At 46.2% G+C, this 17381-nt stretch overlaps 1 protein-coding gene across 1 annotated transcript in view; it reads right to left on the minus strand.

The window, feature by feature from the left end:
• cwc22 (CWC22 spliceosome associated protein homolog) overlaps positions 1-15786 on the minus strand; it is a 28774-nt gene extending 12988 nt beyond the window's left edge. Inside the window, exons 1-12 of the mRNA XM_023801737.1 lie at positions 15683-15786; positions 13521-13623; positions 4856-5019; positions 4566-4621; positions 4265-4417; positions 3427-3726; positions 2024-2152; positions 1766-1934; positions 1610-1663; positions 1317-1452; positions 1023-1229; positions 312-374 (exon numbers count right to left, since the gene is read on the minus strand). Of these exons, the coding sequence (XP_023657505.1) occupies positions 312-374; positions 1023-1229; positions 1317-1452; positions 1610-1663; positions 1766-1934; positions 2024-2152; positions 3427-3726; positions 4265-4417; positions 4566-4621; positions 4856-5019; positions 13521-13623; positions 15683-15745 (1597 nt within the window). The 5' untranslated portion in view covers positions 15746-15786. The remainder of the gene's footprint in view (positions 1-311; positions 375-1022; positions 1230-1316; positions 1453-1609; positions 1664-1765; positions 1935-2023; positions 2153-3426; positions 3727-4264; positions 4418-4565; positions 4622-4855; positions 5020-13520; positions 13624-15682) is intronic.
• Positions 15787-17381: the final 1595 nt, after the last annotated feature.

Here is a 17381-nt window from a genome sequence, read left to right on the forward strand (position 1 = left end):
CCCGTCGTGCTGTGGAGGGCAAACAGCTCACAGAGAAACACTCAGCAGATCGATCTGGTTCTGGGTCTGAACCAGCGCCATGCGATTAAAGAGAATATTCTGCATAGATACTGGCATTTTTTTTTAAACTGATTTTTAGCAGCTACTTGTAAAGTTATTTCAGCGCATTAAGCCAACAGCGGCAGGCAAACATGCCAACACACTGTCCCTCATGAGAGACCCGAGCACAATCGTTAATAATATCAACATTAAAGACAACAAAGTATCAGATAAAAACGAGCATAAACAGCAACATGCATCCACCAACTTACCCTTTTTAATCACTTTGTACTTCTCCTCATTGGCAAGGAAGTCGGGATCCATCTTGAAAACATCTGCAAAATGGGGGCACTGTCGCTCAACGTTCGACAGCAATTACATATTTCACAGCAATTAAATGTGACATAATGAGACATAATCAGAGGCAATTGCCCATAAAAGAAGTATTCAGCATGTATTAGGATGGTAGTATTCATAGAGAGCTTAATGTAATAATGGCTTTGCTTTCACTCTGGAGGGTTTCCCATATAGATTTTCAATTACAACCATTTATCTCTGGAGTCAGGAAGCTTTTTCCCCTGAACAAGCAAACACCACAGGCTGGATGTCATCATTAATATATTCACCCGGTAAATTTGTTTTTCTTTATGTTACACAATTTTTTCCCTGGTTACAGTCCCGTAATTTATCTCAGCGGCGATTATCACATGCAGCAATATTAAGTACTTCGACAGCCTGGCATTCATCCAGGGTGAGCCCCAGTCCCGAGCCCCCCACCCCCCCCCCCCCACCTATGTAATCCCTCTCAGGATGTGCAGTTAGAAGAAGGATGGATGGATATTAACTGAAAATTGATAACACTTAAGATATGAATTACAAACAAACCAGCTTGTTCAACAGTGAAATATATGATGCTGCTATGTTCAGACTCATCACATTAAGAACACCACCGGCCACAGGGCCAGTGAGGCCCAGATTCTTACTCAGTACGTCCTCCTGGTTGTACTCATCCTCCAAGGGCAGCATGTGTGTGAACTGGTCCTCCTCCTCCACCAGGTCGAGCCCATCCGAGATGATGGGGTGGTCCTTGAAGCCGTCCTTGCGGATGGCGAACATCACCTCGATCATGTACTGGACGCGCTTGTCGATCTCTGACTCGTGCAGGACGTTACGCAGGCGTTCGAAAATTGCTGCAGGCAGGGAGAGGGGAAGTCAGTGTTAGGCCGGTGGGGGTGGGGGGAGCTGTAGGGTGTGGCAAACCAGCACTCAGTACGGACCATTGATGCCCCTGGGGGAGACCTCAGTCAGCTTGAGGCCACACTCCTTCAGGAAGCTGATGGCCACCTCCACGCTGTCGTCCGTGGGCCGTTCCAGGAGCAGAGTCAGCATCTCCAGACAGAGAACCTCGTGGGCCTATACAAAGAGTTCACCTTCCCATTAGCACTCCCCATGAATGCGGTCCTAGGATGATTTGGCGACTTTTAGCCAGTCCCCGTGGGACACACGTGTTTCATAACACATACATGTACCAACAGGACACTGAGTTAAGCGTGCACAGAAAAAGGCTTACCACATTCTGGTTGATGAGATGACCTACAAACTTGGATGCCGTCAGACATTGTTGCTGTGAAGAGGAGGAGACAAGCAAGCATTACAAACTGAACCTGCCAGAGGGTAGTGATGGTAAATCGGGGGTTGTGGGGGGGGGGGCGTTGCATAGACGTACCTTGTCGTTTCTCCTATAGCCCTTTCGGAAGTTAAGGATTAGCCTTTTCAGGATGAGCTCGCCGATCTGAGGGAACTTGGAGTTGATAATGGCCGCCAGAGCAGCATACACATGTGTGAAGATGGGAGAGGCACCCTGAGCCTGCAAGATGGACCGGGCCAGGAGTCCCCTGCAGGACACAAGGGGTCAGCGTCACTGCAGACTGCAAGAGGACCACGATGGCCAGAGAGACGGAGGCCCATGTCTGTGATCACCTACCTGCCCCTCACAATGTTCTCCTGCAGCAGCTCGTGAATGATGTTGCCGATGTTGGACACGTTGACTTTGTTGATGAGACCGTTGATGGACTTCTTCAGCGCCTCCCAGCTCATTCTTTGGTATGCGAGGCTAGAGATAAAACGACAGGAATATTATGCCAAGTCTTGGGGGAGGTTGCATTCCCCTGATGTGACTTTTAATTACCAGCCTGGCCAATTAATTACAATGCAGAAAGAGTGACGGTGATATTTTTCAGAGGGGAAAAGTGCATTTTCTTCCCTCAGAAATCAATACAGCCACCCGTAATGAGGTCAACGTCGCCTCTGAAACCCACTGTCATAAAAACTTTAGCATGCTCAGTTAATAAAACAACAATCTTCAATTTCCTCCTTCACGTCCACACTATATTTTAATAGGTGCTTGGTGTAGGAGCGTTTTTAAAGGGCATGATTTACAGCCAACCCACTGAAAGGACAAAGGCGCCAGCCCCCACCCATCTGACGGCGGGATTAAATTCTGCTGATGGCGCAGCAGGCGTGCGCGCGGCTCGGGCTCCCCGCTGCCCCTGGGAGTGTGGCTGGGAGACCCCTCCATCTCATCCCCTTGGCTGCCCTTCCGCGGGATCTCCGAGGAGCATTCGCCACCTAATTACCGCCATCAATTACGGCGCGCGACGTGCTGCCCCTGGGGGGGCCTGCGGTGGCGATTGGGGGAGAAGCTGACAGCAAACGGTGTTGCAGACCCTGCGGGCTGGTGTGCCAACGGCAAAAGCAGAAGATTCTAGAAGCCAATCACCCATGTTCTGCTTATAACAACAGGAGTGACTGGCAATTAATCAGTCACAATATTCCCTGCAGAGTTCAGCCTGCTCATGTTTTGCTGATTGTCCGCTTCCCCCACTGCTTATATTACAAATACAGATCTTACTCTGGGTTAGACACCAGAAAATAAATAAAAATCCTACATTGAATTTGACATTTTTCCAAGTAAGCGCAGGTTAAATCTACCGCACTGATATAGTGCCTGTGCTTCAGAGAGGCCATTTGCGATCATATTTATTACTACGACCCTCATTACCACTGGGATTGCTTTAGTGTTCACCACTGCCTCCGTCCAGCTCAAAGTAAATTTCAGCAATTCGCTCAGCGAGATGTATTATTGGAGCGATTCAGGTTACACACCTTGACTCAAGGGCGACGTCAATTTTCATGTAATTGCGCTACATCTTTATGTCTCCTAGCTATTTTTGTTAAGCACTGCATAAGTAATCACCCATCTATCCATCTTCAGACCATTTCTTTTAGTCAGAGTCACAGGGGATGATTTAAAGTCTTTCTAAGCAGGGGTTGAACAGATGGGCTACCGATCTACCCCTGTGTTTCAGTAGCAAAGGGCACCCCCACCTGGCCTTATCCGTGATCTGGGCCTGCATCATGCGGAGACGGGCGGGGGGAATGTATGCCCCACCCGTCCGGGTCAGAATGGGATCCAGCTCTTCCTTTTTCTTCTTCACCGCGGGTTCCTCTGCGGGTCGGTCATCACCTTGGCCCGGTGACAGTGACCTGCCCCTCCTCCGCGGCTCCGTGTCCCGATCACGGCTGGAGCGTTCCCGTCGGTCCCGCTCCCTGCTGGAACGGCGCTCCCGGTCGCGCTCTCGATACCGGTCGCGGTCGCGGTCACGGTCTCTGCTGGGATACCGCTCTCTGCACGGGGTGAGGAACGTTGGAGACGTCAAACAAAACACACCATCCTCATCCATTCCCAAATTTCATTAGATGACAGTCATAAGGTGGTCAGCAAGACTGGAAAAGGTTAAGTCCTACTTTCAACTTCAAAAGATTCACTATTTACTGAAACAGGAAAACTGATACTGACCAAAGTCCAACCATGTTCCAGAAATAATTGTAGAATAAACTCTACAGACCAACACAATACTAACTTACTACAGGCAGAAACCTGCATAAAAATGACTTGCGTAAATATTCAAAATACACATAGCTAACAAGCATTAACACAAAAAGGCAACTGTAAGTAAATTTTCATTTAATGTGTTTAGTACTGGAATGGATTGATTATGTCAGTTGAGAACTGTCTGAAGTCATTCAGCAGTGCAGGGTGGGGGGTTAAAATAACTTTTTAAATATCTGAAATCCCAACATGCAGCTTACATCAGTTACATAAGTAACCAGGATTAGCGAGCAGATAAAGAAGCTTGTCTCCTTCATATTGTGCTCATCTCACCTGTCACTGTTTCTCCCAAGTGCATAGCGCCCCCTATGGTACCGTCGTTCCCGATCCTCGGATCGTTCCCTTTCCTGGCTGCGGCGAGTTCGGGATCGGGATCTCGAGCGTGACCTTGAGCGTGATCTAGAGCGAGACCGTCGTGAATCATCCCTAAAGAGACGCAGCACAGTCGAGATCACCAGGATGGCACGGGTGTTACGGACACGTTACAGGTTTCTAGGAATTTGGCATCATTAAAAACAACACAATCAGCATCTTGGACATCCTCGCATGTGTGTGGGGAGGCACTCAAGCTCACCTGTCCTCTCGGGACGAACTCCTGTGTTTATTCTTACTGCCATCATCGGTGCTCCGCTGAAACGGACACAAACAAGTCAGCATGGTCCAGGGTGCTATGTGAACACAGTCAATAAGAAGGCTAATAGCACTGACATGTTGACTGACGGAGTCATTCATCCCAACCACAAAGAGATGTACCTCAACTGAGCAATATCTAAACCCAACAGGAGATCTTTCAAATGGACCCAAAAGCCAACACGACCTCCATCGGAAGAAAGTCACCAATCAAAGCGTGGTGAGTCGACTCACCCGGATGTGGGCCACTCTGCTCTTCATCCTGCGAGGACCACCTGCGTCACTGTCCTCACTGCTGCTGTCGTCAGAGTCCCCGGACGAGCCCCCGCTGCTCCCCGCGCCGGCCTCATGGTCCGGCCGTGCTTCACCCAGGCTCTTCTGCCCATCAGATTCTTCTCCTGAGCAGCAGAACACATCAGTTAACGGTTCAGGGTGTCTTTCAGCCGACTAACGTCCTCCGCCGGGAGCCGCCATTGACCGCACTCAGAAATGAATCGTGTTCATTGGCGTAGTTGAACTGATCCACTCTGCCAAATTCTCCACAGACCGCCCCATTGAAGGAAGCCGCACAATAGATGCCCCGACACAAATGCCCAGCCTACATCACAATACAGGCCTGGGAACAGAAAGACGTTAGGGTAACTCCGACGAAAAAAGCACCACCACCCCCACCCCCCTGGCTGACATTCAGAGTGACGGCAGGTTTGGTCAATGCTCAACAATGCCCCGTTGGCTCCATCTTCAGTAGCAGAGGCTCTCTGAAATAATAATGAGAGCCTACTGCGGTCTACGGAGGGTCACCATCTGGAGGCTGGGCCCGACTCAGTGCCACTCACAAAGCTTAGGGCTTCCGTCGGGGTCAGGAGTCTGCTCACAGCGCCCCGTGGGAGCTCAGTTTGAAAGACACCCCCCCAAGAAGAGCTGGTGCTCATGGTTTCGTTGGCCTTGTTCCACAAAGAAAGCACCCGCCAATATAAGCAGCAATAGCATTTCCCGTCCCAGCTTTCCTCTACCGAGAGGCCTGCGCTCAGCAAGGGCACCGCCACATAAATGTCACCGGCAGAAGTAAAGGCACAAGAAAGCAACCCCCTGCTAACATCCTTCACATTCTTCAGTCGCGCCCTGAAGGATTTTCTAGTCAATAGACATGAGGGAAACTGATTATCTGTTCGACCTAGAGGGAGAATGTAAAATACTACAAGGGCACACATTGCCTGAAGGACCACGAAGTGTAAGAAAGTGTCTTGGTCACCATGATTTGGCCCGTAACCTCCATCCTTGTGCTGCAGCAGCACCGGCCACCTACCGCCAGTAGCAACTTGCGATACCAGCCTTGCATGGAAAACAGACAATGTGGCATAAATACAGTCCCTGCCAGTTCCAATAAACAGGCAATTTAAGAAATCTTTGCAGGGACATTAAGCACGAAATATCTGAAGCGTTTATGCCCAACTTCCCACGCAAAATTACACGGGGCCAGGAAGGCTGGTTTCACGCCATTACGCCTTGGCTCAGACATTCACGACTAAAAACGTTACTCCGGAGCAGAAAAGAATAAGCACACGTTTTTGCAGAGGCACCCCTACGCAGCTAATTCAGGAATCCCGCTGAAAGAGAACGGCAGTTAGGGCTTCAGTGGGGCCGGTGCAATTTTTCCCACCACGCCAAGAATGGGCACGACTCCTAAAGCGACGGCTGTGAGAAAACACTTTAAGCACTAAATGGACGCCAAACTGCAGCAGCTGTTCTAAGATGAGTGATCATACTGTGAATGTATTCCTAAGCTTTGTTTAACGTTGCCCTGGTTCTTCAAAGCTTGAATAAGAGGAATGGAATTTTGTGCGATATATCAGGCAAACATGATGACACACATGCATATAACACAAGCAAATTACATACAGACATTATGGCAAACAAAACTTTTAAAATTCTCTTCGAACAGTTTTCTGATGGTAATAAAGTATCGGACTAAATAAGAATGATTTTATGAAACTTAATGGACTAAACTGCAATGGTCTATTGCATAACCAGATTACCCTAAGACATGATAGATTATATGGATCATGAGTTTTTCTGGGAATGTTGCATATGAGCTATAAAAACAATCAATTATTTATAGTTTTACATCCAGTGAAGTGGTGCAGTGGCTGGTACGGTTACCTCACGCCTCTGGAGACCAGGGTTTCTAGTAATGGTGGGGTTTCCTCTGAGTACTCCGGTTTCCCCCCCATCATCCAAAAACATGCTAAGGTTAAGTGAAGTTACCAAACTGTCCATAGGTGCAAATGTATGTGTGCAGGGTAGTAAATTTTTGTTAATTTCCATATATTCCCATGGAAAGTTTCCAAAATTCCCCAGCTTAACTTCCCATGAAATGGAAAGTTTCTGGAAGTTATTCGCCCCTGTGCAACCCTAGGTGCATGGCATACGATGGGTTGGCGGCCCATCCAGGGTTATTCCCTACCTTAGCTTCCAGGGGAGGATCCAAACCCCCACGACCCTCTACAGACAAGCAGGTATAGAAAATGGATGGATGGTACCCAGAATAGTTCATAAAAAATGTGAGAAACCTCAAATGCACCAAGTTACACCAAGTAGTAGTAAATTATTCTTACACATAAAAACATGATCTCCACCTCAGGTGGAATAAAGAAAGCTTTTCATTTTGTTAAATTTTATACACCCTCTTTATAAGTCACCAAAGCTGCTGCATCTCCCTGTCAGAATAACACAGTGTTATGTAATAAATATGAAAGGCCGAGGTTTACTTCCGCCCAGTTCATTTTATTTAGGTCACATTATTCCAGTCCTGTGCCTCGATGACACAACCAGCACAGAAGAAGAAAAGGGAAAACAGGAATAATAAAAAAAAAAACTCCTGGCTTTTAAAAGCAGATCCGTGTGAGTAGCAGTGGCGGGAAGGGCGAGGGAGCACAGCAACATCTCCAAGCGAGCTACGGGACAGCGAGTTCCCCCACAGCAATAAGTTTACCGGCTGACCCACAAGGAAGCAGCGAAGGGCAGTGGTTATGTTACGTTAGTCAAGCAAGAGGAAAGAAAAGGTTCTCTCTCTAGCGAAGGATCTGACCGAGCTTACGCTGCGGTTTTGGAGGTTGAATCACCTGAGTGTGATGGGACTATAAAGCTCCACAGTGTGTCCCTTTGATACAAGACTGAGACATCCAGACAAGGAGAGTTAGTGAACATCATCCCGTGAAGCACAGGGGCACAAGGTGCTTGACGGAATGGAAGCACAGGTGCGCAAGGTCCCAGGCGGAACGGAAGCATAGAGACAAAAGGTGTGGGACAGGACACTGTCATACAGCATGACCTGGATCTGAGAGTTTCAGGTGTAGTACAATTTAACATAGATTTTGAGAATGCAGGGCCAGTCGGTACCTGGAGTAATTTGGGGTTAAGAGTCTTATTCAAGGGCACAACAGCAAAAATCACTTAGATGACCACGGGATTTGAACCGGTGACCTTATGATTACAGGTAGCATCTTGACCTACTGAATCAAAAACTGCACCCACGAGGACCTAAAGACAACCCAGGCAAAGGACAAGGAGGTCTCTCAAGCTCCCTACACACATTTTTATTTGATGTTTTTAGTGATGGCAGCTATCAACTGCCTTTATAGCTAATCTGTGAACCCCCCCGTTGTCCTCCAGAAGACCTGCAGTAGTCATACCTATAGTGCTGAAATGCACTAAATACCTCACATGACACCAGCAGGTAAAAGTCAACACAGCACAAAAACAGCAGTTACGTGCACCTTTGCCAAATCCATTCTTAGTGTGACTGTCGACACAAAAGGCATAAATTGGCCCCTTGCTTCACTCACGATTCAATTTATTTTTAAACAGAGCTCCAGTTGCCCCGGAGTGCTTTATTTTGTTCAATATTCATATATATTCATATATATTTTTTATATTATTTATATATATATTTTTTTTATATCGTGGTGGAGGGGTTTGTCTGTTCCAATAATCCCAGGAGCTAAATTGCCCGGGGCTTTATGCCCCTAGTAGAATCACCCAAGGCAAACAGGTCCTGGGTGAGGAACCAGACGAAGTGCGGCTCATTAGACCCCATATGATGAGAAACAACATGGATTCACGTTTTCCCTCGCCCAGACATGGGTCACCGCCCCCCTGGCTGGGCACCTATTGCCCCCTGGCTGGGCACCTGTGCGTTGGGGTTTACCGTGGTGGACGAGAGGGTAGCCTCCCTTCGCCTTCGGGTGGGGGGATGGGTCCTGACTGTTTGCGCTTATGTGCCAAATAGCAGTTCAGAATACCCACCCTTTTTGGAGTCCATGGAAGGGGTGTTGGAGAGCGCTCCTACTGGGGACTTTCTTGTTCTGCTGGGGGACTTCAATGCTCACGTGGACAATGAGAGTGAGACCTGGAGGGGCATGATTGGGTGGAATGACCCCCCCGATCTGAACCCGAGTGGTGTTTTGTTATTGGACTTCTGTGCTCGTCACGGATTGCCCATAATGAACACCATGTTCAAACATAAGGGTGTCCATATGTGCATTTGGCATCAGGACACCCGAGGCTGCAGTTCAATGATTGACTTTGTGGTCGTGTCATCGGACTTGCGGCTGCATGTATTGGACACTCGGGTTAGGAGAGGGGTGGAGCTGTCAACCAATCACCACCTGATGGTGGGTTGGCTCCGCTGGTGGGGGAGGAAGCCTGGCAGGCCCTAGTGTATAGTGAGGGTCTGAAAGAGGAGTCCTATCGGGCCTTTTTGGCCTGTGGGACTCCAGAGGCAGCTGATGAGTACTGGCGGGCCAAGCAGAACGCAGCTTCGGTGGTTGCTGAGGCAAAAACTTGGGCGTGGGAGGAGTTTGGCGAGGCCATGGAGAACGACTTCCGGACAGCTTTGAGGAGATTCTGGTCCACCATCCGGCAGCTCAGGGCGGGAAAGTGATGCAGCATCAACACCTGTTTATGGTGGGGATGGTGCACTGCTGACCTCAGCTCGGGACGTTGTGGGTCGGTGGAACGAATACTTCGAAGACCTCCTCAATCCCACCAACATGCCTTCCAATGAGGAAGCAGAGTCTGGGGACTTGGGGTGGACTCCCCTGTCTCTGGGGCGGAACTCGCTGAGATGATTAAAAAACTCCTCAGTGACCGGGCCCGGGGGGTGGATGAGATCCACCCGGAGTTCCTCAAGCCTCTGGATGCTGCGGGGCTGTCCTGGTTGACACACATCTGCAGCATCGCGTGGGCATTGGGGGCAGTGCCTCTGGAATGGCAGACTGGGGTGGTGGTCCCCCTCATCAAGAAGGGGGACTAGAGGGTGTGATCCAAATATAGGGGGATCACACTTCTCAGCCTCCCTGGTAAGGTCGAATCAGGGGTCCTGGAGAGGAGGGTCCGCCGGATTGTTGAACCTCGGATTCAGGAGGAGCAGCATGGTTTTTGCCCTGGCCATGGAACAGTGGACCAGCTCTATACTCTCGGCAGGGTCCTAGAGGGTGTGTGGGAGTTTGCCCAACCAGTCTACATGTGCTTTGTGGACTTGGAGAAGGCATTCGACCTTGTCCCTCGGGGAATGCTCCGAGAGAATGGGGTGCCGGGCTTCCTTATAAGGGCTGTTCGGATTTGGTCTCTGCTTTTTGCAGATGATGTGGTTCTGTTGGCTTCATTGGACCGTGACCTTTAGCTCTCACTGGAGCAGTTCGCAGTCAAGTGTGAAGTGGCTGGGATGAAAATCAGCATCTCCAAGACCATGGTCCTCAGGCGGAAAAGGGTGGAGTGTTCTCTCCGGGTCAGGGAGGGAGTCCTTCCCCAAGTGGAGGAGTTTAAGTATCTCTGGGTCTTGTTCACAAGTGAAGAAGGATGGAACGGGAGATCAACAGGCGGATTGGTGTGGCGCCACAGTGATGCTGGTGCTGCATCGGTCTGTCATGGTAAGGAAGGAGCTGAGACAAAAGGCAAAGCTTTCGATTTACCAGTCAACATAGGTTCCTATCCTCACCTATGGTCATAAGCTGTGGGTAGTGACCAAAAAGTGAAGTCGCGAACACAAGTGCCCGAAATGGGTTTCCTCCGCAGGGTGGCTGGGCTCTCCCTTAGAGATAGGGTGAGGAGCTCGGTCATTCAGGAGGGATGCCTCCTGGATGCCTCCCTGGTGAGGTGTTCCGGGCATGTCCTACTGGGAGGAGGCCCTGGGGAAGACCCAGGACACGCTGGAGGACCATGTTTCTCAGCAGGCCTGGGAACGCCTCGGGATTCCACCGGAGGAGCTGGACGAAATGGCCGGGGGGAGGGAAGTCTGGGTTTCCCTGCTGAGACTGCTGCTCTAGCGACACAACCCGGAAAAGCAGTAGGAGATGGATGGATGGAGATATATATATATATATATATATATATATATATATATATATATATATATAAAACAGAAACAGTAAACTGTGCAAAAACAGAGAAAGCCAGGAGACAGCTGTGGGGAGCATACAGCCCCCTTAGGTTGGACTACCGGAGGGGAGCTAAAAACAAAACCTCTAGGGGGTCCAGGATCAACTGGCTGCCCATGGGTTGCCCACCCCTGCGGAGTGGGATATCTGAATAAGTTTAATTGTGTGATGTGTTCTCACTCCCAGTGACTCCCCTCTTATTTAAGCAGCTGCCCCCTATTGGTGGGACCCAGAAATGCTGCATCCTCAATCACATCCAGTTGACAGCATGCAACTTCAGAACCGCACCTCCACCACCACCAGATGATCAGCTGATGTGAGCGAGTATGTCACTCAATCTTGACTAAAGTCACTGAAGAGGCCGGTTTAATATGCAGAGAAAGCTTGCTAGACCGGAGAACCACTGCAATCTTTGTAGATAAATGGTTCTTCAAAGAACCAATTAAAATAAAACTCTGTATCAAACAAAATTTATATAAATTCTAATTTATATTTGTCATATCAAGCCAAAGCTTGTGAAGAGGTTTGCCAAAATATTAAATGGGACGGAGCTAGAGGGACCTAAACAGTGCAGCTTCCGTCTCTCTGGACCCAATGACCCAGCATCCCAGATCTAAAAGACCCCCCCCACCCTAACTTCCTATTCCCAATCCCCACCCCAGTAACCTTTCAGTGATTGTGAAGAGGCTATTGAGTTTACCAGTATGGCCATGTGTTGGTAACTATTGACAACAAACTGTGTAAAGGGAAATCACACCGAAGGTAATCACTGCTGTGGTAACCTCCTGAGACCCCACCCATTCATTTATGTCCATTGAAGTGGACATTTTCACTGATGTAAGGAAACATATTTATTCCTGTTGTACACTAAAGAGGACATGCTGTGAAATTAAAAATAAAAATAAATTTGAAAAAATCTAAATTGTAAGATGTCTTATTTCCTCCAAAGACAAATAACCTAAAATTGAAGGAAACTTTTTTTCCTTGGGTCTCAGGAGGTTAAGATGGACTGAGGCAAAATGGAAAATTGTCCTGTGGTCTGACGAATCAAAATTTCAAAATCCTTTTGGAAATCATGGATGCCATGTCCTCCGGGCTACAGAGGAAAAGGACCATTTCCTCCAAAGACAAATAACCTAAAATTGAAGGACACTTTTCCTTGGGTCTCAGGAGGATATACTGGAGTACAACCACATGACTGAGTATGTTATTGCTTTGAATACCATTTATAAGGTAACAGTAATAAGATTTTATTTAAACATTTATGGGTCTCTGCAAAAAAAAAAAAAAATAGTTCCTGTGACATCCACATACCTGGAAAATTCAGTCTATCTATAACTGGTGTAGCTTTGTCTAATATTACCGGTGCCAGCAGTGAAACAACTAGGCAGCTTATTAGCGCAATAAACTTTGCATTGTAAATTACGATCATGCCACAGGTCTAATAAAATATTGCCGCCTGAGTGGCAAATAGACCATGAGGCAGAAAGCAACGTTCAGTTATTAGCAGATACTTTTATTGCGCAAACCTTGCACGAAAGCACAGCGGTAACACGATGACCGAGAGTAAAGAATCAACTCACACAAACAGACGTGGAGCCTTTAAGGAGATAAAAGTGGATATAGGCAGTAGAGACAGAGTGCAACGAGTCATACTCTGAGAACTTTTTTTTTTCCCGGTTCGGCAGCTTATAAAAACTTAAAATCCAAAAGCAGATCAAAATAAATCCAACAAAACGGAATGCATATGAACCTTTACCTTACTCTCACTCTGCCTACGTCATCTGCCTATGTCCATTTCTGAACCCATTGGAAATGCGAGCAGGTTCTCAAAATGCACCGAGCAAGAAGCAGCCCAGCACCGGCTTCATGTTGGTGGAAATGAGGCGTATGTAACGGTTTTTAGATACACCTGTAAAGCGGAGTGATACAGCGGATGTGAAATGTCCGAATGTGGTTGTACTCTGATAACCACACTCATAGTGCGCCTCTTGTCCAATCAGATTTCTTGGTCGGAACTAAGGCAGCCAAACTGAATGTCAGACAATTTAACAAATTAAACTTGGGCCGTATTCAAAAATGGAAAACAAGTAAAATAAATAATAGCGCTCTTCATTAGAATCTTAAAGTCTAAATTCATATCTGGCTGCAGTGTGTTTCAAAGAGGTCAAGTATAAGGGTCCTCAGGAGATCGAATAAGGAACTGAGATAAAGAAAAAAATATATATATATGCACCTTAAAATATACGTATATATATAAGCTGCAGTAAGGCAATTCCCTTAAGTGATTTGAGACTTCATTATGATTCAGGCAGCACGGCAGGGATGGGAAAGAATGGAGTGGGACCATGGCACAAAGCAGAGTAAAGGGAGCAGGACGCCCACCGTCTGCATGGGACTCGGAATTCATCGTCAGGGAACGAGAGCCTAGTCTGGGGAACCAGCTGCAGGGGCCAACTCACCGCTCTGCTTGCCCACGCCACCATCGCCCTGTCTCTCCTCAGAGCTGCTTCTGCTACGACTCCTCCGGGGCAGGTTCCGGGCGCTGGCGTCAGAACCAGGCGACTGTGGGGCGGGGGGAGGGACACAGGGGAGAATTAAACACCCCACTGCCAGCTCACCACGCACATTTATCGTTCAGGAAATATACTTCCCCCAGTCTGCACCAGAATCCAGACAGGATTTTGTTTTCATTTTGTACACATATATGCCTCTGTATGTCTGGATAGCAATTTGGGTTCCTAAGACAGGGTATGACAACAGGGTCCCTCGAGGGATCTGATCCCACACCCTTCTATGGTAGAGGTGAGAGCCCTTAAACGCTCCCCATGTCCAGTGGCCACCAAGCGGTAGACTTGCTCACATGTAGAGTGAAGTATAATTGAACACGTGATCATCAGGGGACCCCCCCAATCAGCAAATTTTATCAGAGAACCCCACCGTCCCTCCAGTGGACCTTGGCTTTGTTACTGATGGAATTTGGTCATCAAGGAAAAATAACTGGGGACACCAGCCCTAGCCAATGAGCCATGGCACACCAAGTGGCAGATCGCTTCGTTCACTTAAAGTATCTTCATGCTGGATGATTTATCCTAAAAACATTAATCATGAAATAGTTACATTTAAAAGAAACTGCTCTGCAGCGATACAATAACATCAAGAAAAAAGACACCAAGAGAATAATAATTTTAAAAAACTGCAGCATTAATCAGAGAGCCTTGCTAGAATAAGTAGCTGGAAGATGAATGGATGTATGATCATTACACAATGACTATGGTTACCATGGTTTTAGAAAACAGCGCTTCTTTCACTTTTACCTTAGGTCATATATGAATCAAACCAGGATTCATCGCATCAGCTAATCTGACCCAAAGCGAACACACATTTCCTGCGTGTGTTAGAAGCATGAGGCCCACTAGATCACATTTCTACCAAGTGGAGATGGATGAGGCTCAGTGTGGAAGTCAGTGGTATGCTGTCCTTTGCAGAAATTAGATATCTCTGGGGAACAGGCTCTAAAGGACTCTTGATCCCAGATTTAATGCTACCCAGGCTGTACACTGAGCACTTCCAAGCTTCAAAGCCACTGGAAATTGACAATGTTTTTTTTTTTGGTGCTGAGAGTTGATCTGTAACCAATATCTGCCTCAAACCCACACTCAAAGACACACTACCCCCTTCCTGTTTCTAAAGCAAAGGATAAAGTCATTTTAACGCGAATATTTAATTAGTTTCTTTTTGCGATGCATTATTATTCACAAATGCATCCTCACTAATCAAAAAGCTGGCAAAATACACAAACATTTAAAATTAAAAACTATTCTTAAGCGCAAATCCTTTGCAAGAAATCTTACGGCGTCATCACTCCGCGACAGTCCTTTCGGTTTGTAAACCTTTAGAACAGTGAATGATAGACACATTAACCTAATTACCCAACACATCCTTACCCGAAATTTTAAATAAAGAAGGGATGAACCAAATATTGAACCTGTTAAAGTTGCCGAGTTAATAAATGTTATAACTAATGCACCCAGTGTCCTGTTATTCTGATGCCAAGATGTGACACTTGTTGAAAAGGCCTTAATTCCGTCATTTGTGCGCGATACGCGGCTGACGACCCGTAAACAGGAGAAAACCTTAATACACACATTAAACTAAACGGACATGTAGATATTGTATCATTCGTTTGCTCTTTACATTTAAGGAAATTATACGAGAAACCCCTCTACGTTATATCTCCAGAAAGAAATGTAAAAACTCAAAAACACGGGGATGTTATAAAAAAAACTCGGCGACGTTCCACGTACTAAAATACTTGATATTTAGTGTAATTAAGTTTGTTGAATCGCCGATAGCGGAGGATTTCAAATATATTTTTTAAATCTGTAAATATTCAAGTAATACTCAGATAATAATTTGTTGCAATTAATACATATTTACGCGGCAACACGAAGGCCATGTGAAAGATGCTAAGAATAGTAAAGCGAACTCTTTGTACCAGTAAGGACGTTGGTCATCGATACGCGCAAACATATTTGTAACACGTAAACGATGTTACAAATGACGTGCTAAAATGATTATCTGAAACAAATATATCTTTTCAAAATTCGGGGTAAAAAAATACCTCCTCTTTGGAAGTGAGATTCAACCCCGTGTCGATTCCAGCCTCGTTCGATTCGGCCGCCATGTTTCCTGTTCCCTAACAAAATCTACGGATCGCCGTAGGACCTCTAATATACGAAACGCCTGTTTTGGAATCAGTTCAAACTTATGAAGAGAACGCAGTAATAAGACAGAGCATAAAATATATTTTGCCTTCGCAAAACGGGCATTCACATGGAACAACGTAGACACAATCAGACATACAGTATTACACAATACAAAAATGCATAAATTAGGAGAGATTTAGACTTCTACAGTGGTAGAAAATTGCTGTAGAAATTTTGTCTGAGTAACTCAAAGATAAAAAAAATTAGCGAGAAATAATTCTAATACTGTTTATTGTGTTTATAAAAGCTTTGGTTTATGGATGCTACGTCATAAATAAAAGTATAATAAACAATAAAAGTAAAGTATTTGCGTCTGTGTCTGGTGCTGCAGTATGACGCCATTAACAGAGCGTTCCATAAATATAACACATCAATCACAGGGCAAGGAAAAGCTTTGAAATGGAAATCCAAATATGACCGCTAGGTGTCAACATGTCAGTATTTGAATGTCAAGGTAGCGCGTCATGTAGAAAATGATGTTTTTATTAAAGTTTGTGTCTGTATCAACTTATTCATAGCTTGCATTATGAGTACATTATTCTTAATTTATAAACTGTATTATTTTATTTCTGCAATATCAGAAATATTTCCATGTGTAGGCCTAGTTGTTGACGTTGAAGTGTCATGACATTGCAGAATTGTTCACATATTTTAGAAATAATTAAAATGATAAAGTCATATTAACCTACATCAGGGTTCCCCAGTTCGGGTCCTGGATGGCCAGAATCCAACACAATTTGCAGATTTCCCTTTTGAAACATACCTACTAAACCTGGTAATTAGCTGAATAAGATGTGTTTGAACAAGGAAATCTGCAAACTCTGTTGGATTCTGGCCCACCAGGAGCCGAACTGGGGAACCCTAGCCCATATACATATCAGGCAGATATGTTTGCAACTTAAATGGCAATTTGCTGTCCTTATACCAATAAAAACAAAAAATCATTTCTGCAATGCATTTTTTAAGAGTTTCTCGTACACTCAACATTACACAGGGAATCCACATCCAGCAGGGGTGGCAGGTGGGGGGGTGTTGTTGATATAAATTGTCAACTCGGCAACTGGGGAGGTGGTTTCTTGTAGGGGAAAGAGGGTCAATGCACTCCATGGCGGCGAGACTGACTTGCTATCTTGTTCATTTAAATCCACATACAGTATGGTAATTCCTGCAGTGGAATATCGATTCATATACATGGTCTGATCATTATTCTGATAATATCGGAAAGTATTCAAGATGGAGTCACTTTTCAGTTGTATTCGTAAGCTGTAATCTTAGGCTCATAAAATTTGTAAACATAAGTCTTAATACTTGTTCAATAGCCTTTCTGACTTAAATACCTGTTTTCAGGGCTGGACTGGGATCAAAATTAGGCTCTAGATTTTGAGATCGCCCATAATCCCACAGTAGCACAGTAAATGTTGCTGAGTAAAGGGGGGTGGAGGTGTCTCCCATGATGAATTTTGCCAACGAAGAAGTGGGGGGGCTTTCCATGATAACCTGTGCTGAGCTATGGGGGGCTGGGACGCACAATAATTTCTGGCAGCACACATACCC

The sequence above is a fragment of the Paramormyrops kingsleyae genome, chromosome 16, assembly GCF_048594095.1.
Source record: "Paramormyrops kingsleyae isolate MSU_618 chromosome 16, PKINGS_0.4, whole genome shotgun sequence".
NCBI classification, from domain to species: Eukaryota; Metazoa; Chordata; class Actinopteri; order Osteoglossiformes; family Mormyridae; genus Paramormyrops; species Paramormyrops kingsleyae.